This window comes from Cavia porcellus, unplaced genomic scaffold (assembly GCF_034190915.1).
Source record: "Cavia porcellus strain 051 isolate PalLab524CR breed Dunkin Hartley unplaced genomic scaffold, mCavPor4.1 scaffold_12, whole genome shotgun sequence".
In the NCBI taxonomy this organism is placed as follows: Eukaryota; Metazoa; Chordata; class Mammalia; order Rodentia; family Caviidae; genus Cavia; species Cavia porcellus.
In genome coordinates this window covers 38,766,099-38,794,008 of record NW_026947495.1, presented here as the reverse complement: position 1 = coordinate 38,794,008, position 27,910 = coordinate 38,766,099, and the positions used below count along the sequence as shown (strand labels likewise).

General features: G+C 40.3%; 1 protein-coding gene across 2 annotated transcripts in view; it reads right to left on the bottom strand.

Moving 5' to 3' along the window:
• Kif5c (kinesin family member 5C) overlaps window positions 1–27,910 on the bottom strand; it is a 162,924-nt gene that overhangs the window by 33,584 nt on the left and 101,430 nt on the right. For both annotated transcript variants that reach the window (XM_005007702.4, XM_003478704.5), the window contains exons 12-19: window positions 20,691–20,866; window positions 16,237–16,305; window positions 14,344–14,550; window positions 12,143–12,289; window positions 6,528–6,716; window positions 3,326–3,443; window positions 1,263–1,339; window positions 118–227 (exon numbers count right to left, since the gene is read on the bottom strand). In XM_005007702.4, coding sequence (XP_005007759.1) covers window positions 118–227; window positions 1,263–1,339; window positions 3,326–3,443; window positions 6,528–6,716; window positions 12,143–12,289; window positions 14,344–14,550; window positions 16,237–16,305; window positions 20,691–20,866 — 1,093 coding nt within the window. The remainder of the gene's footprint in view (window positions 1–117; window positions 228–1,262; window positions 1,340–3,325; window positions 3,444–6,527; window positions 6,717–12,142; window positions 12,290–14,343; window positions 14,551–16,236; window positions 16,306–20,690; window positions 20,867–27,910) is intronic.

Below are 27,910 nucleotides of genomic sequence, written 5' to 3'. Positions count from 1 at the left end.
CACAGAGGCCCCAGAACAAGGGGACAGGCCCTTTGCCAAAGGCCAAATCCCCCTGGGCTGGCCCAAGAGGACTCAGTCACAGCCACTTCCTTCCCTGCAAGCCCACAGCCAACTCACTCCCGAATCTCATCAATGATTTTCTGCTTCTCCTCAATTTCATCTCGAAGCCTGGACAGCTGCTTCTGGTGAGCTTCCCGGTGGCTCTCCATCTGCTGCTCCAGCGCCTTCTGCAAGCCAGGCCAGGAGAAATGTGTCATCCACTCATTGGTGCTCAGCCCACACCACGGCAAGCCCTGGATCCGAATCTACCTCCCTCAATGTCAGGGCCCAAAACTAAGGAAGTTTCGGGCCCTCAGCACCTGGCCTTGCTTTATTGGGACAGCACAGCCCCAAAGATCTGTAATAAAACTGAGTGGGCCCTAGAAGTAAATCAGTCCACTGGTTGAACAGAAAATTTCCCTTGACCCTCTGTAGCCTATCTAGTCAGGTCGGTCAGGGCGCAGCCTCTAACTACCTGAGTGACCCCAGACAAAGCATGTTACCTATGTGAGTGACGTGCTCTTTCTCACCTGGGTAGCGGAGGTTCACACCCCACCACCACCACTACCACCGCAATCCTGTGACAATGTTCTCAGGATACCTACTCACTGAAGAACACTGGAAATGAGAGGGGCTCGTCCAGGCAAGGCCAGATGGTATTCTGCAGGCTGGCGTGGGCCACACTTCTAACTGTAGCCTTCTGTTCCACGAGCCTCATAGTTTGGTCAGAACTAGTCAAAATTCTATCACCTCTTACACTTCAGAAGCCTGATTTCTCAGTCATTTTTCTGATATTTTCCTTTCCTGATTAACATGTGACCCGTAAAGATCAGTTTGTATGAGATTGATGCTCAAATTTGGAATGCTTCTATACAAAAGCAAAAAGGAGAGGTTTCCTTTCACTCGAGAAGGGGCGGGAATAGGCGTGTTTAGAAGTTAACCCCAATGAGGTGGCCCACAGAGTGACCGGGAGTGCTGTCCTTCCCCTCACTCAGGAACAGGGGAGACAAGGTATTAATGCAGCATAGCCCTGTAAACAGCATACACTGTTTCTGGAGAGTCTGCGGCCGTCTTATGCTAGGCCAGGCCACACTGGGAACAGCTCTGAATGCTCAGCTCTGGGCCTAACGGGCCTGAAAGTGACAGAATTTTCTAGAACAAGAAAACCCAGTCCAAATGCACAAAATTCACACTGCGCTGGCGGAAAGGCCAGCTGTACACACCTTCATCTCCTCAGCATCCTGTAGCCGTGTCAGATGCTCCTTTTCCTTATCTTGGAAACTGACTTCGTGCATTTTTTCTGTTGTGAATTTTAAATGATGATTTAAGATTACAGGCAGGACTCACCCAAAAACAAAAATTTAAAAAGGCAAAAGACAAGAGAAATGGCAACAGAATGAAACATCAGCTTTCATCACCAAGCACAGTTCGGGCAGAAAGGAAGGGGCCTTCTGACAGACAATGTGTGGCTAATGCTGAGGCTGACCTCCTGGGCCGCACTTCTTTAGCGTCTAGATGGGGCCCCTTGGGGACAGCAGCCATGGTAGGGCAGAAGACACTTAAGTGGAAGCAGCCCCTAGAATTGCACCCTGGCTCTAATCGCCTCACAGTCTGCAATCCTTGTTTCCCACCTGGCCTCTACAAGCAACCCCGAGGTCATGTACATAAACATTGCAGATTATAAAGCACCCTGTGAATGTTAGGTAACATCTGGATTCATGCCACTGGTAAAATTCCAAAAAGAGCTAATTTACCTCCCATGGGTAGGCTGTTTATTTTCTAAGAATCTGGAGCAGGAAAACAATTTAAAGTTGAGAACAAGGGAAAGAGAAATAAAGCACAATGCTCCATGATTTCACAGGAAGCCCCTGTGGATCAGGACTTGCATGAGCCTGGCCAGCGAGCTCTGGGAGTGCCCAGTACAGCGGGGGAGTGGGAGACAGGGGACAGAACTGCCCAGGACAGTGGCATTTAATTCATGATTGCTCTCTAGTCTGCTCCACTCTGCTTGGGTTCTCTGGGTTCTCTGTGTTACTTCTATTCAGTGGCATCCCTGCAAGAACCATGGATATGAGGGAAAAATTCTTTTCCATGTGTACTTTTTGGTGGTGGGGTCTATTCCTAACATCCATTCTTTAGCATAAAAAGAAAATGTTACAAAGTTATAGCAGAGAGAATAGGTTCACTTTTTCCCCCCAAAACAAAATGTTTTTACTAAGCAAATAACTATGCAACACGAATAAAGGACATAAAATAATATAATCACCAGTCCTACTATTCCATCAAAACTACTTTAAAAATTTCTAGGAACACAAGAATCCATTTGGTTTTAGTGGTTATAAACAAAATAAAAATAAACCTTTGTGCTACAGTTTTAACCTAACTGCATCATCAATATTGCTGCACATCCTCATATATTTCAGCTCCAATGTGAAAAAAGATGTCTTATTAAAATTTATTTACCATTAAACATTTAGGTGGCTTTTTTCCTTTCCTTTCTTTTTTCTTTGGTTTTGTTGTTGTTGCTTGCCTGTTCTAAACTTTTGCAACGAATATTTGAAATTTGAGGATCAAACTGTATGAAGAAATGTTGATTATTTAAATTGCCTTCTAAAACTACTACATTTTCAAACTAGAATATATGTGTTGGGTCTCACATTATAAAATGTATACATTCTTAATCCTGTTGTAGCTCTGCATTTCTATTTACCACTCTTGAATCTCTATGCCTATTTTTTCATATATATAAAGTGCTTCCTATTCATCAGGTAACTATGGTCAAAGGGAAGAGCTTATTCAAGGGCAGAGTGTGCCAGGTTATACTAACAGCAACAGAATAGGAGGGAAGGATGAGAATCAGGGGTCGGGCACAAAATGGAATTTGAATTTTAATACATTCCACTGGGACAGGCTCAGAGCAGACAGGGGCAGCTCTCCCCAGGAGACAGTGGAAACCATAATTCTCAATTCTCCTAGATGGTGGCGATGAGACCATAAAAGAGCAGAACTGAGGAAAACCTGGCAGGTTGGAGAAACAGGCCTTGGTGACTGACTAGAGGACGACAGGAGGGAGGATTCTGACAGGTGGGCAGACCAAGGGACAATGCAAACATGAACAGATTCTGGGTTGGGACAGCCCCCTGCAAGTTCTCCTTTTCTTCTTTGTATGCTACTGATTCCAGTAGATCTAGAAATGACTTAATTGAGCAAAACTAAACTCCAGCCAATTAGAGTTCATCTGATTTAGGTCAAGGATGTGACACCCGAGAAGCAGTCAAATATTTACCTTGGGCCCGGAGCTTGGCCAGCTCCTCGCTAAGGGAGTCCTGGGACTCTTCCAGCTGTCTCCGCTTCTGTTCCATGTTCTGCATGTAGTCTGTCAAAGATTTGATCTTGGCTTCGTGCTTCAAACAAGAAAACAAGTCAAAGGGAAGAGTGAACGACTGGCAAGTGGTCCTCCAGGCCTGCCTGGGACTGTCTGCGGGGAAATTACAACAGAGGCGCTGTTCTTGTGTCCCTGTCCTGGGCACCGACACCAAGTGGTGCATATTCCGGTTGCCCTAGATCTGTGCAAACCAAAACCCACACTGTTTTCCCTCCTCATGATTAAGTGCGCTGCTTGGCTGGGAGTGTAGCTCAGTGGGACAGCACTTGCCTGGCATATGCTAGGCCCTAGGTTTGATCCCCAGCACTGGGGTGCAGTGTGGGGCAGGGAAGAAAAAGAGCTAAGAAAATATCCAGGTTGAAGGCCTCATTTTCTGAACATGCACCACTAAATTCTACCTTCAAGTATTGTATTTTTTAATCTTTCATCTTTCAAACATGCCAACTCCTATGCCAGGAGCTTTGCATTCTACATCTTCCTCTCAGAAGCATCCTTTGCAGCAACACTCCCCTACACACACACACACACACACACACACACACACCCCTGGCTAGTTTCTTACCACTTACACCTCGACATTTCCTTATAGCACGTGGACATGATTTACTTTCTTTATTCCTTTTTACTCATTAGTCACATGAAGGTGTAGAGTATATACTTAATAAACACTCATGGAAATGATGAGTGAATGAAAGAATGAAGCTCAAAGGCTAAGCAGGGGCAGAGGTAGCTCCGAGGTAAATAAAACATGCAGCCTGCTTCTCCTTCAGATCCAGGGAGCTCACATTTAGGCAAGAAGACCCTGCAGACTGTGTTCTAATGACATAACTTCTTCAGAAAATGCACTTCAGTTAGAGCAGTTATTTAATAAGGATGACTTTTGGGAAAAGGATGCATACAAATGAAGAAGATAGCATTTACCCTGGAAATATTCTGACAGAGCCTTCAGATCACATCAGGAAATAGATTTGAGGTTTCAATTACTTTTGAAGCTCAGGAAGTAACTACTGAATCCTCGGCTGTGTGTAAATCACAGCACAGTTCAGAACTGTACCTAATGGAAAACTGTGCTTGTTGTTAATATAGAAAGAACTTTCGAACTTAACCCCAAACCTCCTAATCTTCTTGACTCAGATCTCATGTACCACAGTCAGCGTCACTCTGTGATCTGGCCACTTGTCCTCATTTATTTCCACAGAGCACAGCTGACCCAGTTCCGGCAATTCGATCAGTTCACAGAGAGCACAGGAACGGCCACAGAGCCGGTGTGCCCAGCTGCGACGGCAAGAGCAGTCACTGCCACAGTGACTCTGCTCTTGTCCTTGCCTTGGTCCCCAAATGTTAACAGCACAACTGCAAAAGTTCATGCTGTCGAAGACACAGGCAATCTAGAAATAGAGGTGAGGTGCACTGCTCTCTAAGGTTTATTGCTTTTCTCCTCAAATTTTATCAGTTACAAAAATGTTCTTTTATAAATGACAATAGTTACAAATTGTAAAATACATAGCAAGTCTAGAAAAGTGGTATAAATTTTACCTATCAATCATTCAAACTTACCAACTATTTTTCATTTATATCCCTGGTCTCAGATGTAGAAAAATATATCTTTTAAAGTTGCAAAACATAGCATAGATAAAGCTCCACGTTTTCATTTTTGTTTAGCTTTATGCAATTATATTTTCCACATGGCTAGGTTTTATGGATTTTTTATAAGAACTTCATAATAGTCTTCCATGTAGCTTTATTAACCTATAGATAGCTGGGTGATTTATTTTAGTGTGACGTAAAATAATGTTGTAGTCATCAGTTTTCATGTGTGCTTGTAATATTTTTAATCAAGAAATGATAATACCATATGAAATAATTTTTTTCATTCTCATTGCCAATAAAAAATAGTAAAAGTGAAATGACTGGACCAAAATATGTTTCCATTTTTATGATTTTGTATTTCCTAGGTGCTTTCTGAATGGACTGGCCAAATTATACCTCTATCCACAATGCATGAGTTTACCAGTTTCACTGTCACAGCACTGAATAAACTTTTCAGTGCATTTTTCTCCCTAGGATGATTATACAATCTAATCTTTAGACATGGAGATGTTTCTTTGATAACTTATTATTATACTTAATTGTATACCTATAGGAAGTGTTTTGTTTTGTTTTTGTGTCTTTCATTATAGTTTGACACACTGACCCATGTCGGTATCCGTTTTTCCCAATGACTGCTTGTTTTCACGCTTGTTATGAGGCAATGAAATCCATACAACTGCACTAGTCACAGAAACTTCAAATCCAAATGGCAAGTTCAGACGTCCGTGGCACCTCAAAAAACTGAGCTGCTGTTTTCGGAAACTACCTTCCTAGGATCGGTTTTATTCATTGAGCACATAAAAGGTACCCTTGCACTTGAAAAGACCTTGAAGACATGTGTTTTGAGTTCACACACACTTCTGTTTGGGCCCTGATTCTACCATTGTTCACTGGCTGCACATGTTTACACAATATATTTAATATCAGTCTCAGTGTCCTTATAAGAAAGTGAGGAAAAGCAATAAAACCTTCCTACTGAGACTTTTTTAAAGATGAAGTGAGATAATGCATATAAACTGCCTAGCACGGTGTGTGGCGCACAGTAAACAATATAATTTTACCTGCTCTACTATTTTAATATTATTAATAGTTACGAATGACTCCAACACCATGATTAGCATAATTAATAATGTTAAATTTAAGAGTAGCAGCAGAAGTTTCTGTGTCTGTAGTTGTAGTAGAAACTAAAACATGTAGGACTGTTGACAGGCGTTTTAGAGATTCTACTGACCTTCTCCATGCATCATATAAAGCCTATTTATCTATCCACCCATCAAATGATGGAGATATAAAGATATAGCCTTTAAAAAGAAAAGTACCCAAGGGCATTCATGTAATTCACACAGTGAAGTCTAGCCTTAAAAATAAACTTGGGCTGTTTTTGGCCAAGGAGGCCGTGCTTATGTGATGCAAAGTGCACCAAACCATCCGATCACCCAGCACCAGTGCCAGACAGGCACAGCGGGGACCTTGAGAGGACCAGTGTGAAATGAGGAGGAAAGCGGTGGCCCACCTGGGAGATGAGCAGCTGGCAGGCTGCCAGCTCCCGCTCACTGGCATTCATCTTCCTGTTGGAATCCATCTGGGCGCTCTCAAGCTGCTTGCTGCGGTTCACCAGGGACTTGACCTCTGACTTCATCTTGCTGATGTACAGGCGGGCCATGGTGAACTCCTCTTCAATGACTCCATTCACATCTGCCAACTGAAACAGCCAGGAATGCTCGAATATCGCCTACAAAAACTACAGGTATCAGCCACAACTTCCAGAGGTTCACTGACCCCCTGAAACCAGACCACGGACCTTCAGGATGTCCGCTGGTTTTTGGTTAAGACTTTCCAATCACAGGGAAAGGTGAAAATTATGATACATTCAACCCCCAGTTCTCTGGAACCACAGATGAAAAGGCCAACAGAAAACCTTTATCAAATATCATGCTCAGTTAATCAGATTTTATAGCAATTTATCGTAATATAGAAGAGATAACATTACATGAAAACACCTTGAAGGTTTAGAAAGAAAATAACTGACAAAATACTCTACTCAATGTTTTTTTTTGTTTGTTTGTTTTTTTGTCTTTTTCTTTTTTATCGGTGCCAGGGATTGAACTCACGACTGCCTGCTTGCAAGGCAGGTGCTTATGCAATGCCATATACCTTATATCACTGTAATGGCAGCAAGGTCTAATGTTCCTTGGCCCTTAATCCTTGTAAAACTTCAAGTCAAAATTCCAAATACTTCTCTATATTCTGCTTATTCAGGGGGAGAATTAGTCTAATGCCTTGAACATTTCTAGAAGAAATGACTGAAATTTTAAAAAAAGCTTTCTATATAGTCTTCAAACAGATAATCTGATGAATAGCAATGCATCATTCATTCCAAAGTCCCTTCTTGATGAAGGATTTTCTATACATGGTTTTTCATTGCCACCGACCTATTTTTCTTACTTTTCAAGCACATTTTTTCCAAGCACTCAGTTGTTTTGCTCATTATTTAAGATCATCTGAAGAACACTGGTCTAAACTTACCTTTAGAAAACTCTAAAATTACTCCTGCATTGTATACAATAGTTTTCTAAGTTTCAGAACTCAACAAGAAACAAAAATTGCAGCAAGATATTTGGGACGGAAATCCATTTGCTGAGATAGAGACACTGTATGCCTATGATCTGAAAGGTAGACTGACCACATGAATCAATAACCGCGTGTGTACTTTTATCAACCACCAGAGGGCAGTGTAGGACCTCAGGAAAAGCCAGCGTGCTGTCCGGACTCCAGTTAAATTGGCTCAAAACAAAAGACTCCAACTATGGTTTTTGATATTCCACAGCACATTCTCAATGCCCATTTGTGTCACTGTTGTCTTCAACATGTGTTCAGTAAACATTTAAGAGCTGGTAACATGAAATCAAATATCATCCTTGAAAATTAGTACTGAATACAAAAAAAGCTTAACGCTACTAAATACTGTGGCATGGAGCTTCTCTCAGTGACAGTGGTTATTAGTGATGTTAGTATCAACCAGTAAAATGCAGAATCACTGTTAAAAACAGTAAAACACAAGGATCAGTTATGACTCTTCTGTAGTGAAGGCTCTGGCTAAGCTAGTTGCTTATGTATCTCCAACTACCAGATATTTGCCTACCAGTATCACTCCTCATTATACCGTTTTTATAATCCAACAGCATGGAGATATGGGGTGAGAAAAGCCTGCAGGATTTAAATTCGGTTTTGTCCTGTCCTTGTCACAGGCCCATCATGGACCAAGGATGGAAATCACCTTACTACACCTGACCAGATGTATCCAATACATCACCCAGCGTCTGGAGGAGGATAAAGAATATTCATGTTCTCTATTTGCAGTTCACTGCTCTAGTTGGAAAATGTCGTTCAGCCAACAACTTGGCTACCCTCGGAAGAGCATGATCCCCTCTTCTCTAGATCAAGTAAGGTAAGACACTTCATTGCCTGTGCTCCGGTCCCACGTACATGGAGGAAGGGTAAATATATCCACGTAAAATGATGGGATTCCTGAACAGTAAGAGCCAGATATTCCTTTCTCCCAAAAAGGCCACAATTTCTGAAGCTTGCCTTTTTCCTGGGAGGCATAAAAGGAGGTATTGAGTCCGTGTCTGATGAAGAAAAAACAATAAATGGTTCCTGACTGTGAGGTTTCTTGCCACTGCAGAGTTTATATATTTAGTGGTTTAATGTTCAAGAGTTTCCAGTAATTCCAGGGCCCTGCCATTTCAAAAACAGTGGCTGGAGTTTGCTGCTGAAATTGTTAGTTCTAACTCACCAGGAACTGATGTGTCCAGCCATACATACAAGGCAGCGTGATCCAGGACCAATACGTAACCCAGCAGAAAAACCACACCATCATGAAACCACAGGGGATGATGTACCTGCCCTTCCACCTGGCTGGATACAGGAGTCACCCCGACCACCACCCCAAGTCTCCTGAGCATAAAGTGACTGCGGTGCGAGGGATTATTGCCACTTCTAAGGCAAGCAAACAGTAAGTGAGTGAGTACGCACATCCTAATGCATAAAAGTTAAAACAGGACAAAAAGACGTCTGGGTGACTCCAAAGAAAATTCCTAAACGATGTAATGCATTTCATTTATTCTACCTCAAATTTAACTTATTATTATTTTTATTGAAACATAATTAACTATCCATTTTCTCACTTCTGTGCAATTTGTGGCTAGACTCCTGGATACTTTTGTTTTAAGGCACACCTAGTGAAAGGTACATAATGGGGGGCTCACTAATATATCCGGATAAAGTTAACACTGGGCTCTTCTTGTTCTGTTGACTAAATAAAATACTGCCTGGACCCTGGGAGTGTTTCAAGACAGAACCCAGGTAGGAAAATATGGGAGGGAGGTAGTTGTTGTCTCCTGGGTGTTCCGATCTGTCATATCCTGGGACAGAAGGCTGAGGGAGTCTCTGACAGCCATCCTTTGCCCTACCCTAGACTCCCATCGGGAGGGACCTTATAAAAACTGAGTAGGATTTTAGGAACTGAAATACAAACCTTGAAACGTATTTTTACTGTATCAAAGTAACTACCACATCAATTGAATGTCATAACCAATAAGAAAAGTACCAGTATCTATAATGATAAACATAGCAAATTCATGCAGAAGTACTGTCATTTCTGAGCCAGTAAGCTTTGAGATTACATCTGGCCTCATCGCATTTCCACAAAGCAGGAAAATGAAGCAGAGGAAACACACCAACATGCCCAGTGTCTTACAACTCTTGTTAGCTCACAATGCCCTAACAATTAAGTGACAGTTATAATGGGCTGGAGGTTTAGCTCAGCAGCGTAAGTGTCTGCTTGGCAAACACGAAGTCGTGAGTTCCCCGGTACCAAAAAAAAAAAAAAGGAACTAAGTCACAATAATAAGGGGAAAAAGGATTTTAGGAATATGATGATTTACAGATGAAAGTTATCAGTAAAATTAGCTAGGACATCCAGTGTCTAGAATCTTAAAATAGTCACAAAAACATCCAATTGAGTATTTAAAAATAATCCCAAGCATACTTCAGATTCCCAAAGGTAAGGACTTCTTTTTCAATGCCAGAGCACCCAGACAGTCTTTGATTTCATTAGCATTTTCATCAGCTCTATTTTAAAACATAGCATAAAAATACCTTCCTTTATCATTATCTGCAGCAGGCGCCAACATCTCATAAATCAACACCACCTTCATATTGTAAGAGCCATTTAATCAACCCAGTGTCAGGGTTTTATTGCTCAACACCAACATATGGTTCTAAAAATTAAATCCTCAAATATAAAACCACCAAACTGGAACTTAATTGGATTAACCCTCTAGAACCTAAGAATTCTGTGCTACAATTAAATTCATTCACAAGAATGCATGAAATATTCAGTTACAATAAAGGTTCCTTGAAAGAATGCCTACATTTACAAGAGGTCATACACTCTAAACCTAGACTTATCACACCATCCAAGAGCTATTCTGTTTCCCAGAAGTGGTCTATAAATGGAAACCTAACCTTGAGAAACTTTTCCAGAATTTAACAATCCCAATTTGCAACCTGAGTGTCCCACTAAACAAACTGTGGAGAATTCAGCCTTGTAAAAAGCAAAATAGCCAGACTCAAAAAATTCCATTTCAGGGATTTGTGAGAAGGTAAGCATATAACACTTCCCCGAGTGACAAAATCAACACACATTTATCAATAACTACATGATACAAGATATACCTTCTTAAAGTCATGGTTACCAAATACTGTGTATTGGCACAAAGAGTGATCAATGAAACAACATGCAGACCAGAAATAGCCCCACATGATTTTGGAGCTAGTGAAAATGCTAATTTTCTTAAGGATTGGTGATTGTTTTATGCGTATGCATATATGTCTGAACTTCCCAAACTGCCTACTTAAAATGTGAGATTTATTTTTATATAATTTATACCTCAATAAAACTTTTAAAAAATGGCTCCACTTTACTTTTGTGGTTACTGGCAATGACTTCTCTATATTGTAGCAAACTGTCAACTATTCTTCACTGATAGTATTTGATTTTCTCTTTTCCCTCTAGTCTCAGCTTCTGGAAAACTCCACCCGACCTTCATTCTCCCCACTTCTTTTCCTTGCCATCAGGGAATCCAGTGTACACAACTCCAGGGGATTAACAACGATCATTTTGAGCATTTACCGTGATCCAGTTCTCTTTTGTTTCCCCAGCTTACTTTGCCTAACAGTTTGGTATGGTCATGGATCCAGTTCTGGCCACTGATGTACAGAGGTATGTGTACTAGGGATTTATGGGATATAGGTCCCTCCTGGCTGGAAGCAGTCAGCCTTTTTAGCCCAGCCTGCTTAGGAAGGGACTGAGTGTGGATGTGATGACTGATACTATGGCAGCTGTCTTGCTTCCATGATGCAAAACCCTAAGGATATTTTTTATATAACAGGATATGGATAGCAGAAATGAAACAGAGAAAATGGCTGAGCGCTTGACACTATTAAGTCACTTCACTGAGTCAAAATCTGCTTCTGGAACTGTAACGGGAGTATTGCTAAAATGCAGATTCTGATGCAGCAGGTCTAGAGTGGAGCCTCAGAGTCTGCAGGGAAGTCCCAGGCATTGAAGATCACACTGAACACCAGCATTCTTGACTTTGCATATTGTGGATAATGAAACCTGTTTTTATTTCTTAAGCCACTGTTAAAATCCTGTTATTTGCGGCTACACATTTTCCTAATTCGTATTAATTTGTTTGAGACTTTTCACTGCTTTGGGTTCTTAAGGAAAACAAGTGATATTCTGAGACTGTAATTGTTGCTTAAGCAATTCAACTCCAAACTTCTGTGACACTGGCACATAAGTCTGAGGAATAAACCAATTTACGTAAAGCCAACCAGGATTTGAAGACAGTCCACAAACTCAAAATGCAAATTATTTTTCTCACCCTCAGCCCAATACTCAATCATTCAATCAGTCCTTTTTTCATTCATTCCAGTATTTCCCAGGACGTGGACCATGCAAAGCACAGTGCCAAACTCAGAGAACTCAAACTCAAACTCAGAATCACTCAACAGTCGGAGTAGGTATAGAACAGGAAGCGGTAGGGGTAACCAACTTACGGTCTTCACATCGTTGGTGCCAATAATTCCACCTATTTCCCCCAGATCCTTCAACAGCAAGTTCAAGATCTCAGTAGCTCTCTTTTTCTGGTGGTTGCTAAGCTCCTGTAGCTGGTTCAGTTCTCTCTGTGTGGTTGTCAATGTAGTCTGAAAAAACAAATTCCAACCACAAATTAAAAGGGTTGCCCATCAATTTCAAACATGCAACATGACAAAGTATAGTAGCTTCGTGTAGGATGGAGTTCTTTTACCATTTTCTTGTGACTTCAGCATGAGTCCTTTCAAGGAAAATTACAATGTAATATTGCATTCTTCGATAAGTTATTTCACATCTAGAGATATGTTATATGTTTACATATCAGGTGATAATTTCCAGATCAGTGAAGTAAATTACCAAAAGTAAATAAAATCCAAAAAAGGAGCCCTGAAATGTGTATATTTACTTACATCTTCCTGCCCGCCAGATGCTGTTTCAGTTCACCCTGTTTCAGCTCAGGGTCTAACATAGCTACGAGTGCCCCACCTCCCCTCTCAAGCAAACCTGGTCTCTGGGCCACTTCCAAATTCTGACCTATTTCATAATAATAAATGGATCTGAGCTAACACGGCCCAGAGAAGCATACAGCAAAAGTTCTATTTCCAAAGTTTAACAAACTTATCTCTTTTCTACCTTTCATGCATATTACTAAAAAGTATATATCTTTACTCTTTTTTTTTTTATCAGTACCAGACATCAAACTCACGACTGCGCACTTGCAAGGCAGGCGCTTATGCCACTGAGCTAAATCCCCAGCCCAATCTTTACGAACTCTTAACATCAAGAGAAAAGCCATCTTTTGATGTCTTAGTATAAATTTAGACAACAAAGAAATAATTCCTCTACTCCTAAAGCTGTAGAGTTTAATTTAAAGACCTTTATATAATTCTCTCACATGTAGCTAATTCACTAGCGCATGTTTTAATGATCTGACTAAAAATAGTACCTCTAGCAGTCTAATAATATTTTGGTTTGAGAGAAAATAAATGTATTCTGGAAAATGTTTCATTATTTTGAGACACAAATATCAGAATGCAGTTAAAAGATTCCTACAGGGAACATTTAAAAAGATTCAAGCCTCCTTTCCTAAGTAACTTCTGAATGGATTTATTTTGTTTTGTTTGGCATTGTCAATTGCTTATTTCAAGTTTTTAAATCCATAGAAGCAGGTAGCATCTCCCATCAGCTCCATGGTCAGTAAATCATTCTTTCCTGCCCCATCTGCTGCTGTTCCTTACCCAGGAGGACTGGATGTGTGTCGCAAAGCAGGCTAACTGTGGTCACTGGATACCAGTCCACTGGGCAGAGGTGCCAAGGGTGACGAGTGACAGCCACCTAGCTTTACCACCGCCCACTTTCTGAGAAGAAAATGCCATGGCCCATTGCCAGCCGCCTTGCCAAGTGCTCACTGGACCTGCTGCCTGACCCAGTTTGCTGTGCAAAATCTGCCACATATTTCACTGAGAGAATCTGAAAATCAGCAAATGTGCAGACGAAACCCTGGATTAAAACAGGACAGCAAACAAACTGGGGCAGCTTAGTACCTGGCTCTTAAATGTAATAATCAAGGCAAGAAGCATAGGCAAAGGTAGAGATTTCCTTCAAGACGCTATAAACCAGAACGAAGTTCATTCCTTTTGTGGAATGAGCTCACTTTTACCTAATCATAACAACACTTCAGGCTTCTGTACTGATGTAGTACACACACGGATCAGTGCTGAGGGCGTTATAAAACATCATTAATCCTCACACTATATTATTACCAAGGAGCATGTTATTACCGTTTTTTAAGAGATAGAATAGTCAGTACTCAAGAAGTTCCAATGTCTTGACTAAGGCTGAAGAGTTGTGAAGTCAAAATTTTAAGCAAGATGTTTCTGGCTCCAAAGTTTGCACTCTCTTGACTTTCTACATGGCAACCCTACTGTTGTTATAAATTCCCTGCATGTAAACTAGTTGTGATATGCAGCTTCAGAATGAGTAGACAAAAGTCACTCCTAGAAACTATTCAATGATTTAATCAACCTCAGAGAATGCAGCAAAATTTAACAAAGAATAAGCATTCAGCAACTGCCTGCCTGCACAGTGTCTGTCAAAAAAACATCGATACAAATACAAAAATGGTAGCAAAGAAGCCCCACCCCCACATATAAAATACTCTAACCGTTTTCTGGGCCAGTTCATCTGTCAGCTGCTCATTGGCCCTCGTCTTATCCTCCACTTCCTGTGACTTCTGGTCGTAATTAACAGCCAGCTCCTCCAGCGCCTGGAGAACTTCTTTCACCTCGTCTTTGGCTGCCTCATTTTCAATCTGGAGACGGGTCAGCTCCTCCTGTATCTTTTCATAGTCTCTCCTTGTGGAAGCTAGAAGCTGGGGGAATGGGACAAGATGAAAACAATGAATCTGCTATTTAAAATGTTTATCATTTGTCTCTATCCAAAAGAGTTAAAAGACCAGTTATAAAAAAGCAGTTTGGAAATGTTAAAAATGACGGAAAACCCTCCTTACTATATATTACAGATGTTAGATTTACTTTTAAGTTACTTTAAAAATCTAGTCCTAAACAATCAAAACAAAACAAAGATAAGTAAACAATGAAAATCAGTTCCTTTTTTTCTTTCGGTTTAAAGCTGTATATAGTTAAGTCAAATAATGAATTATACATCAAAAATCACTGTACACTGTATACTGTACATTGATTAGTTATTCTACATTGCAAACAAAAGATTTGGAATCATTTCTGAGGGTTGTATAACTACTTAAGTAGCTTTTTAAAATATTGGCATTTCATATTGTAAACAGGTTGATTTTAAAGTTAACCAAAACTGAATTTAAAGGGCAATCAATCATTTTTTTCTTGAAGTGCATCATGAATATAAAGAAGGAGATACTCCAACATTAATACTAGTTAAACATAGACACCTGAGCTTATGGATGTTTTCATTATGTTTGTTCCTATTACCATTTTCTGATTTTCCTATAATAAACATATAATACCTTGATAGCATAAAAAAAGAAATCTGTTAAAAGATTTTGACCTATAACACAAAGGTAGTTTATCTCAGGCAGCTGTACCAATGTTGGGGATGCAAAGGATTAGAATGGGAGGCCAAGGGCAGAAAACACTAAACCAGTGGAAAACCTCAAGCAGAAATCAGTTAAAAGTATACAGCTGAGTCTAACACCAAATGTTACCAAGGGAAATGTCTGGCAGAGGGCATAACCATTGCACTGAAGAAATGAAGAGGAACAGAGACCAAACGGGAGAGGAAGGAAATGGTTACAGAGACAGTTACACCTATGGAGGGTTGAGGCTGGGGACATCAACCCAAGCCATCTGCTCTCAACGCCTCATGTGACCCAAATGAAAGCATTTTAGCAACGAAGCAGAAAGCACTGAAAACAGAAAAATGCTTAGATGATCCTCAGCACAGGGATTACTAATTATGAATGTCTGATAGATCGGTCCACTGTCCTTTGTTTAGATTCCTGTTTGTGAAATACTTGGCAAGACAATGTAATAAAATGCCATGAAGAGAGACTGGAAATGATTTGCTTTCTTTTTAGGGTATCAAATATATAGGGTATCATGCAGCAGGGGCCTCTGTTCTCATTACTCTCACCTCTTTTATGTTTTACATTTGACTTTACTTTTGGGTTTTCTTTTTCCCTTATAGGACAGCAAGAGAACATGGTCCCTGTAAAGGACCAAACCCGGCTGATAGCAGAGGCAAGACAGTCACACAGCCGCACTAGGGATGAGGAGGAACAAATGTTTTTGCCCAAATACCAAGATACAGGTCTCTGCTTTTTCAGGACTAAGGTAACAAGCAGCTATTTACTTCAAAAACCCCAGAACTCTACAAAGTCAGACATTTATTTTCTAAATTCAGCCCAAATCAGCTCTTAACAGGCACTGAAAGGAAATTTACTAAGAAATTTCCAAATGATTGAGTGATTTTGAAAAAAAACTCTTTGCAAATTAAATTTTTAGAACAAACATTGAACACAGAGTAATAAAAGAACTTTGTAGAAAAAATGTATTGCATTCTTTACCTCATCCTGATCCAACATCTGTTGCTTTAGCTTTTCAGCCAGCTGGCTCTGTTGGTTAATTTCATCATCCTGAAACGAAATATCATGTTTAGGTTTTTTGTTAGTTATGTCATTTTGAATGTACTAGTCTCCTGAGGATAGTGGGACACTAAGATATCAACCACAAGATATTAGGAATCAGAGACACGGGGCATGGGAACTCAAAGGGATTTTGGAGATTTCCTTCACTGTACAAAGATGCTAACAGTGAATTCCTAATTCAAAAAATAATCAGGTGAACCTCTAACCATCTGCACTGTAATATACTCATGTCCCAGATAATGTGATGTCCCAAACACACCAGTGACCAGGCATGCTGCCACATGATAGAAAACATCCATCCATTTCCACGTCAAATCTTTTACTTAGGAACACTGGAAACTCATTTACCAGAGAGTTAATCTTGGCATTATCAGGTCTCCCTCTAACAGGAAATTAATTTTCTCACCAATTTTTGAAAAGTCTGAAGGTGGTCAGGGTGCTCAGCGTTAATGCTTCTTCTCAGGATGTCGCTGACTTGCGAGAGGCAGTGTGCTCTCCCCGGCACTTTCTATCACCAGGTGTTGCTGCCAGAAGCCAGGCAAGTCCCTGCCCACCTCTCTTGCCAGCACAAACATCTCTACCTCCCCCAGTACCACCCTCCCCAGCACAGGTGACCATGCCTAAAACATGAAAACTCGGTCTCTGCTGCAATATTTTCATGATTTTAAATGAAATTTTAAGCACAGCCTGTCAAAAATGAGAGTCTGGCTTCCACATGCCTCCCATTAACAATAGGAGAAAAATTCCATTTTATGACACTTTATAGATCTACACCCCAAGCAGAGTCAAATCCAGTTCTGTGTCACTCAATTCCTCTGTGTCAGGTCCTGCCAAGATGTTCTCATCAACAGCCCATAAAAAACCCCTGTCCGATGCCCTCTGCCTTTTCCACAGGTCAGGTAAGGGGGGCAGGCTGAGGTCGCACAATCTGTTTGCCATGCATTGCCCAGCCTGTTCAGTGGCATATACACATATGTTTGAATCAGGTTAACTCAGTGTCACAAACTAGTGCTTTGCAAAGAGTGAGAACATTATAAAATCCATAGAATAGGCTGTGTCTCCTTTTCCATTGTAGAGATCTTATTTTCACTGAATTTTTTATATGAATGTTCTTATAAAACACTGATGACTTTCCTCCTTAAATCAGATTCCTGGCAGGAGAATTAGGGAAATCACACCAGAGTGAAACCAAAAAAAAAAAAAAAAAAAAAAGTACTTCTCCAATAGCAGACTATTTTGTAAGACATACTTTCTCTTCTACTTTATAGATTTAGCACGTCAGTTACCAGGAACAATTTTGTGTTTATGCTTCTCAGCACATAAATATTAAATGACTTAACATAAAAGACTCAAGGAGTTTAACATTACAGAGCCACCATCTCTCCCCCTGGGACAATGAACAACAGTCCAAGTAGAGAAATAATGAGGGGGGAAATGGTGGCATGAACACTTTGTTCTTATACAGTGCTCATTTCAAAGCCTGAAGATTCAGGCTTCCTCCTTGACAGGTGACAAGCTGGGATTTTGAAGATAAAACAAAAAACCAAAGGCCCCTAGTCCAACCTGGGAAAGATGAAGAATAAAGGTTACATTATAAGGACACAAGTGACTTATGCCAAAGACATTTTCCAACCTATGTTTACCCTTTATTAAAGCAACTTTTTACAGAATTAGGATAGTTTACTATGTGTTTTTGTTTTAATTTCTCAAACCTTTCAGGACAAGGCATGCCATCTATTCTGTATGGACTCAGTCTAGTGAGTCTCTTAAGACATGTTTGACGAGCTTATTCAGATGTCAACTAATAAAAATCTTCATTGTGTAACAGATTTCAAAGTACTTTTCAGAAAATGATTCAGTAGTTTAATTTCCTTATACATGAAGATACATGCATAACCCCGGTTGTCAAAAGGTCACTGATCAGCTTTAATTATTAAAGTATTTTTGTTGCAATAACTAGTGTAATAAGTAATCAAGTTATATTTCCACTTATCTTGGATTTCCAATAGTAGGATAGTATCAGAAAAATCACTAGGAACAAGTGAGAGGCAATACCAACACCAATTTGTGTTACACCTCTGCTTTTAGCCCTGTTCAGTGCCACCACCAATTCAGGAACCTTTTAATGTGGCTTCTCCCTCAAGCAAACAGACCCAGAAAGAAGATGAAAAAAGAAGAAGCTAATACTTATAGAACACTTGCTATATGCAGAGACTTTTAATCCCCACTGCCATCTTATGAAGTGACAGATACAAGTCTCATGCTTCGGATGAGAGAGCACAGCCAGCCAGGACAGAGCATCAGCCAGCCACAGTGTGTTTCTCCATCATATGGTACTGCCTTGGGAGAGCAGTTGTCCTTAGACCCTTGGAGAGGCAGCAAAGAGGGACACAGGGGCACCTGGGAAGAAAACAAGTACTCTTTCTCCCACCATTCTCTGGCAAGATTCATTGGGGTTGATCAATTCCTCATTTAAAGGGTTTAGGTCAAAATGAGATGAGCACTAGACTGAAAGTCAGAAGAGCTGTGACCCCACTCCAGCTCTGTACTGGAGGCAATGTGAATTTGGAAAACTCACGTATCCACCCTGGGTTAATGTCTCACCTACTCCTGAATACCTTCAGCCCTGCCATTCAGCGGCCTATGAAGACACCATATCCCAACTTGAGTATTCCCAAAGCATGAAACTCCCTATATCACCAGAAGCATGAAGATATCGTCTAGAATCTTTGAGAAGACACATAAGAATGAAGTAGATCAGACACAATCAGACAGCCCATGTCACTGAAGCAGGTCACTGGCTTTGATGCCCTCTTCAGGCCAAGGCTCTAAGGCTTAATCTTCTCTCACTCTGTCAGAGTCCCTGCAGAATGGGTCGCAAATGCTAACCTAGAACTGTATGCTTTACCACACTCTCAAGGCCTATGCTACAGGACAATGAAATAACAGAAAATACCCGAGCTGGCTGTCATGATGGAGACTCTAAAAACAGTACTTGAGCCACAGCTGAATACGTTAGGGCACTTTACAGTCTCTCAGATCAGTTCATTGCTACATTTCAAAATGAGACTCTCTGAAATTTTTCTCAGTAGTTCATGAAAGCTCCTCTGAAACCAAGGTAAATTATGCCAATTCCAATACTCTCTATATATTAACAGAAATGAGTCCATCGATTTTCAAATGAGAAAAAAATGCATATCGCCTTTATTTGTTGTTTAAACAGTAACAGTTCTTTGAAGAAATTAAGAATCAAATAAACTGTTAACTTACCATTGATTTCCTTTTTTCTTTCAATTTAAAGTTTTGTGTAAAATATCTGGATTGAACTGAAAGGTAACAGTATATCCAGAATACAAAGCACAAGTGACCCAGTTCTCTTGGGTGTGAATATTTTATTAAATGTGTTTTCAGAAAGGCAGGGTGACCTCTTTTAATGTTGTGGTTAATATGCAAACTCCCACAGTATAAACAAGAGCTAGCTTCGTTAAGGTACCAGTCACATTCAGCTTGTAAAAGTGACAGTAAGTAGTCTCTGGGCGTCACAGAGAGAAGACTGTAAGATTAATGGCAACATTAATATAACCAACCTGCTTCATCCAAGTCAGAGGGCTCCCCAAGCACTCTAAGCTAAACCACAGCAGAAAAAGATTACACTAAAAATACCAGAAAGTTGATGAAATGAACTGAAAAATTTATAATATTCTAAGGGCAATATGACAAGCTGACATAAAACATCAATTTAATTTCCTATTCCTAATGCAACATTTTCAAGGTCTATTCTGTATTTCTCATCCAACTTGCACACTTCCATGACTGTTTGAGCTCCAAAAGTCTGTCACAAAATTAAACATCTCCAATTAGCATGTTCACACTACTTCATCCAATGATCTACACTGAAAAGAACTGCCCAGATGAAGTAAGGCCATCAGTCTGCACTGCTATTAGCTTCTCATCACATGGCTATACGACTAAACTCACTCAAATTTTAGAAATCATCAACAGATCAGGCATTGTTGATTTTTCTAATAGTAGGATTGGTCTAGACAGAAAAGAGACATAAACAAATGCCACGTACATGCTCACAATTCTATTCCCTTGTAATAATCAGCTCAGCCTAATTTCTAGAAATAAAGATTCTAAATAGGACCAGTCTTTCTGTCTCAACTAAGCTCCTTTCAATTAAACTTCCAATCAATTTTCCATGCAGGTTTCTTTCCCACATGAATCAAGCTTCTTGAGTTTGTACACTCTGGAGCAAAGATCAGTATTAGGAATATATGTATCAAGATTGATCCACAGCCCTTAAACAGTTCCATGGGGCTTGATGCTATCTGGGGTGTATAAGAGAGGATTACAAGCTTCTGGCTACAGACCTTATCATCCAGTTGTCTGTAGAGACTGGAAATCTCTTCATCGTACTTCTCTTTCTCCTCTGTAGAAATGCCAGCAACGACAGGAGCAATGTTGTCTATGATTGGTGTATTATCACAGGGCTCCAGATTCTTTTGGTCCTTAGCACTGATCTGTTCATCTTCGGGCACAGCCTCTCCTGCAAAACAGCCAAGAGGAGCTGAAGATTAAAGAAATCAAGCATGCAATCCTCCAGGAAAAGTTCTAAAAAGAGTCACTACCGCTAAAAATTACACAGAGGACACATGGAAGAGTTGTGATATACAGTGAAAGTCCACCTTCTTTCTTTTTGATGAGAAAAGTCATAGTTAATTGGCCACAACTAGACTAATGAAGATTCCCCCCTCTATTTAGATGTATAACTTAAATCAACTGGTTTCACTAACCACACAAGCTCTTAAGTAACCCAACTTGCAGTGATGCCTCAAGTTTTGTGCATTTACTTTGCTTTTGCTAGGAAATATGCTGGGGCTTTACTAGAATTACATCCTTTCTAGTTACTGATTCAAAGGGGAACAGAACTCTGAGACATCCTAATTACCAATGAATTATGCTGCCATCTTATTAATAGAAACAGCCAAATCGGGGCTCATATTACCATTGTTTAAACAGAACACCATAGGCATCAAATCCTCAAAACTGGATGATCTCTGAGCCTGCATGAGGAAGGTCAGGGCAACCTAAACCCAAGGACTTCTACTGGTGATGTGAAAGTGCATTTTCTACCACCAATTTCTCCCTGAGAAAGTTAAAATTAATTGGCTCTTCTGAAAAGTTCAAATAGAATAATTTTCTATGATATCAGGTAGACCCAGGAAAAGAAAAACAGCCAATCTAGAATATCATGCAGAAATTCTACATATCATTTTCAGTCCACAGAGTAAAGTTTGTTAGGTTCTTCAAAGAAAACACTGCTAAAGTTAACGATGTAAATTGAGGAAAAGCTGCAATTCTCAAGTTAGCTAATGGCTATTCCCAACAAGATAATCATCTTGCAAACACAGAGCTCATGAAATGGAATTTATTGAAAACCACTTGGCCCAATTGAGTTTCTCCACTGTTTTCTTGAAAAGCAAGCCCAATTCAAACACACTTCTCCATTACAGTGATTAGCATCAACGACACATTCATATCACTACAGCAAGGGAGTATCCACCATGTTCTAGGCCTCACCCAAGTTCATAGCCCATAAAATCCATTTACTGCCCTGAACCAGAAGGAAAAAGAAAAAAGAAAGAAAGAAAAACAGAAGAACTGAGATCCTAATCTGTACCCTCATTAACAGTGTATATCATGCTCCAAGGAACTCATCTGAACACTGTGAATTTACTTTCAATATAAACAAAACACTATGTGGTGGCTTAGGTTTGTTGCTTATGCTTCCATTACTTCACTGTACAATCACAATGTGGTAGAGGTCTGCACATCAAGCAAAATTAACACCAAAAGTTTCACTTTTGTATCCCTCTTAAGCAGCAAGTGGAAGCAACATCTCACATGAACTGTTGCTTTGCTAAATAAAAACTAAGCATCCCCCTTTCCTTTTTGACGGAACTGTATTATACCTAAGTCTTCTTTCTAAATTTGTTGACCTGAAACTAAATCAGAATATCACAGTAGCCTTTGAACTGAGCCAAAACCAAATCAATATTTCATTCAACTCCAATTCCTGCCTTAAAACATCCATCAACAGCCTTAGCATGCACACTGGATTTCATCCAATTAAAGGATCTATATTCTCTGCAGCCTATGAAACCTATGGGCTATAAATGTTCAGAGTGAGAGGGGATAATTTTCTAACCACACAAATTATTCAGGACACATTCTTAGTAACTCAAGTGATACAGAGCATACATTAAAACATTAAAGCCCTTCCCATCCCTTCTAATTCTGTTCCTTCTCCAGAAAAATTTACCACTAACATTTTGGCACTTGGTTTTTTACTCGTATCTAATTTTTCAGGTACAGGGACAGGGTAACCCAGTGTATTTTCTGAGTTTCTGAGCTGACCTTTTAGCTTAAGCATGATTAAAGTGGATTCCTAACTGTGTTGAACCGGAAGTCAGCCAGACTATTATCCAAAGGCTTATTCACTCCAAGGAAATAAAAAATAAGACATTCCTCCCACGTTCTTTGCTTCCTAATGGCTAGAGTGGCAGTAATATCATGATGCTGGGATGAACTAAGAAGTTTCCTGGTGTGCTTTTTTATTTACCTGGTCAGGATGCACTGCTGACATAGCAGCAAATAACCTGTTTTAACCACAAGCTACAGAAAGTTGCCCTCTGCTTGTGCTAAGGAATTACCCCATCACCAAAAAGCAAAGATGCCCTACATTACAGAGGCCTATTGTACTTGTGCTACCGCTACAGGACACCCTGAAAGTGACCAATGAATTCTTACAAACATCCCCAGGGCTGTGGCAGGATGCTAAAGTCAAACTGCATCTTTTTACAGGTTTGATTAATCACAAATTCATGTCCTGTTTAACCTCTTGATTGCTTTCTTGTAAAGGAGAGGAAATAATAATGGGTTTATCATAGGACTGTTCTAAAAGTAAATGAAAGCAGAATATATAAAAGGGATAAAAGGTGTTATTGTTTAATGTCTGTCTCTTCCCCCTTCTTTTCCCTGACCAATGTGTGACATTTTAGACTTGGTAAATAAATTTTTCCTATTCTGAGATTAATATTTCTAGCATCTTCACAATACCTTTGTGGTTGGACCTCAGTTCCAAAAATAAAATATGATATATATATGTAAGTCCCTTTCAGGCTTACTTTTATTACTAATAAAAACAATGTTTGAAACCCATGAGCCAACTTTCTGTTTTCTCTCACACGATTCTCTGAACCAAAGCACCAACGTGTCTCCCACAAAGCAACACCTAAGTAACAGTCCCTGTGAGTCTGCATTCTAAAGGTCAGGCAATCAAGATTATTCTTTGCAGCAGCCACTCCGTCAGAGCAGAACAAAGCATCAACATGCCAAAACAAAAGCAGCACAGCTCCTGGCCAGAGAGGAACCAAGGACCATTCTCCCAAACACCACTGCCCTTGAAAGAACCAAGAAAATGATTTCCAAAAGTGCCCCTGGTAACTACACTGTCCAGCTCACAAAGATGTCTGCGGACTGTAAATTCCCAACACCAGGCAGGACCTGACACCAGGCAATCTGTCTCCATGGCAATCTCACCACATTAATCGAGCATATTCCCTGCACTGCAGTGGCCCGAGTCTCCGGAGGAGCACCCACAAGGTGATTTTGGAATAACTGACTTAAGGGAACAGCTGCAAACTAACCCTGGAGGAATAACACCCTGATGTGTGTGGTGGGAGAAGGAGAAAGGGACACCAAATGAAGATCAGCACCTATTTTTATTCTCTATCTCTGCATGAAAGGCAGATTTCTTTCACCCTGAGGCTCATCGCAGTTGTCTAAAGGAAAGAGGTTATAATATTGTAAAGCATCTTATTTTCTAGCCTGGAAAGCCTCCCCCCAACACACACCAGAAACATTCCCCTTCTCTAGATAAGCATCCTGGCATTTACTATTGTCAGATGTAATTACGTTTTAAGGACTAAAAAGATTTGTGTTTACACAGGAGCATTCACTCAGAGCATACCTATCAGGCGTGCAGAGCATTCTAATTATAAAATGAAAATCTCCAGAGAGCATAAACAACATTTCTGCAAAAAAATTGAAATCCATCAATTGCAATAGACAAGAATGACAGAGTAATCAAAAATTCTCATTAGGTCTATTAGATGAAAATTCTAAAATAGATTGTGTGTGTGTGTGTGTGTGTGTGTGTGTGTGTGTGTGTAAAAGAAAACCATTAGATTGCCAGGAATTCATTAAAATTTCACACATGAAATAGCAACAAGCTAGTTTTCCTTTTCATAAGTTGAGTTTCCTAAAGGCTCAGGAGAACACAGAAAGGTAATTGCATTCTCTCCACAACTCCAGGGCAGAGATTTGCTGGTCACTCACAGTTTCTGCCAGAAACCACCATAGATCTGGCAAACAAGGTGTTCTGTTTTAATACCAATTAAATAGACCCAGTGGCAAAACCTAATGGTAAGTAATTTCTGTATCAAAGAAACTAAAAAGAAATCTTTATGTTGCCAGATGGGTAAGAGCAGCTGGTCACAAGATGTCATTACATAAATGTGAGGTTCAAAAAAAAAAAAAGCATTCCTTTATGAGATGATTTTGCATGCAAATTGCATCCTTCACCCTAGCTACTAAAAATACTGTAAGCAGCTTAAAACATTCTCTAATCCCATCTAGAGTAATTTTGTAAGAACCTGGTCACCTGGGACTCTATACTCTCTTTACTTTCATGACTTCTTGAACAATCTACCAAAAAAAAAAAGCTCTCCAAGATAGAAGTATTTCCTTACTGTTTGGTTGCGATCTCAAAGAATGAGGGAGTAGCAAATTAGATGTCCTGAATGAGATGCTAATTTTTGCAAATACATGACAATCATAAATCCAAGAGGGGGCAGAATATTCTATAGATTTAATGTTAAAAGAGCTAATCATACCATGAAAGTTCTAAAGTTCCAAAGAACCCCGCTAAGTTTTTAGTTACTGGTCAACCCTGGCCAGTCTGGCAGGCTTTGAACTTGGAAAACAAGTCTGCATTAGAGATGACCCATTCTTCTGTGCCTTCTCAGCCCATGATGAAAGCATTTACTTTCATGATTTCCACAGATGTGGCAAACTGCATTCATTCTATTGTTTAATCTTGTATTTAATTATTCAAGACAAGAGACTACAGATATAGCAGAATGTCAGTCACAGTTCTCCTGTCGCCTCAAATTTCAAGTCTTTTTTTCTGAATTAAACTTCTATAAAAATGTTTTTTTGGGGGGTCAGGGATTTAGTTCAGTGGCAAAGCACCTGCCTGGCAAGTGCAAGGTCATGTGTTCGATACCCGGTAAACCCCCCCCCAAAAAAAAGGTTGTGTTTTTTTTAGTGCAAAATTCAAAGCATCAGAGAAAGGCACACAATGAGAATGACCTGGTAGCCAAGGGAACACTGGACCTGGCCACCTCTGCAAGGCACAACCTTATACTGTAACACTTCCTCCGCCTTGTCCTGTCAAGAGCTTGCTTGATGGAGAAGGCAGGAGTGAGATGGGATTCTCAATGCACCAGAATCCAGCTATCTAATTCAAGTCCTCTCCACACATATGATCAACAATGCAATAGAATTTAAAAGAAGTCCATTTTCTGGTAACTGACCCACTCCACCCATCTTATCTGTTCCTTAAGCAAACCAGTGAACATGTTTCCACAAGGGTCAAGTGCCAGCAGATCCTCCTGATTTGATGAAAGCTGGTGTTTAATTCAAGCCCACAATATGTCACTACCACAGTATGGGGGACCTTTGTTACTTTTCAGCCACCCAATGCCCATTCTCATAGCAATACCTCAACCTCCTTTTGAGAAACTATTCCTTCAACTGCATGTTGATGTAATCAGACAGCTTAACAATGTGCCTTGTCTTTCCCCACCCAACAAACCACCAAGCACAGTACTCCCACTTCTATCCTGGACCTCCAGCTTGCCAACATTTAAAATGCAAGGATAGGAAAAAAATGTCTTGAGAGGATACATTTCAGACAGGGACCCATGAGACCTGATAATCTGTTTCTGTTGCCTGTCAACTTCAGTTTCTGGCTGTACAAATCTGAATCCTCAGCTATTTGTGGTTTTTTGTTTTTATTCTGTGAATCACTCTGGTTCTTCATTTTTAAATTTTTTTTGGTACCAAGAATCGAACTCAGGACCTCATGCTTGCCAGGCAGATGCTGTTCTGTTAAGCTGTATCCCTGATCTCACTCTGATTCTTGTAATTCATTCTCTTTCTGTTTAACCTGGGCAAGGTCAATGTCTGTCACTTAGAATACAAAGACAATAACTGGCACACTGGGGTACTAAACCAGGCCACTGGCCTTTCTCCTGCCTCCTTTATTAAAACAAAGTATGGCTGGCTCTCTTTAAGCCACCACACACATGCCCAGAGCTAGCCTGTCTTCATAGCAATGTTAGAAATGAAATAAGGATTAGGGCAGAATACACAGGCCTGGCTCTGAGGATCAAGGTTCAACTGTGCCCCACAGAAAAGATTGCCTATCCTAAATGCAGATGTAGCCCACTGGCCTCTCCAAGTGGGGGTGGTTAAAACAAGGTACCATAGCCTGGGCAGGCTTCTAAGCATCAGATATTCACAGGTCACCTTTTAGGAGGCCAAAATCCCAAAACAGAGTGTTAGCACAGTTAGGTTCTGGTAAGCATCCTCTTCTAGGTTTGCTGATGGTGTCTTCTCGTTGTCTTCACATACACAGAGAACAGAGAAAAGCAAGGTCCCTTGGGCCTCCTATGAGCACTGTGGTCCTCATAAGCTAATCATTTCCCAAAGGCCCCATCTCCTAATGCCATCGCCTTGAGGTGCAGGATTTCAACATAAGAATTTTGGGAGGGTACAAACATTCACCCCACAGCATGCATCAAGCTATAAGGGACTGAGAATTGGTATAGATGAGGATCAAGAAAAGACAGGGCACATAGGGATGCAATGGGCATGCCCCTCCCTTAGCCCAATCCAGTCACTGCCAATTGGATCAGATGTGCCTCCCTTCATTATTGTAACTGATTTCTTCTTCCCTTGCATTGATACCTCATTCTCTATGACAAGTAGGAAAAAGCACAAGCATGCATATGCACACACACACACACACACACACACACACACACACACCATCTCTGTTACCCTCCTTCCTTGCTATCTGACAGCTGAAAGACAGCAGTGACACTCTTAAAGTACAAGCACATCATGTAAGGGAAGAAATTTCCTTCCCTGGGAAAGAATTAACAAGGCTTCTTCATAACTCATTCAGCCCCCAACATGGAAACATAAATACTCAGGAAACATTGGTGTAAATTAAGTAGCTACAGCCTACAATGTTAGAAGTGTGTGTGTGTGTGAGTGTGTGTGTGTGTGTGTGTGTGTGTGTGTGTGTGTGTGTAATTTCAAGAGCAAGATGGCAGTACCCTACTACTCTGATTTGAGTTAAGGGCATTGTCTCTCCTCTACCCCCCTACCATGTCCCACTTTCTAGTTTAGACCACCAGCCATCCACTCATGACTTCAGCTATGAAGAATCAGAACT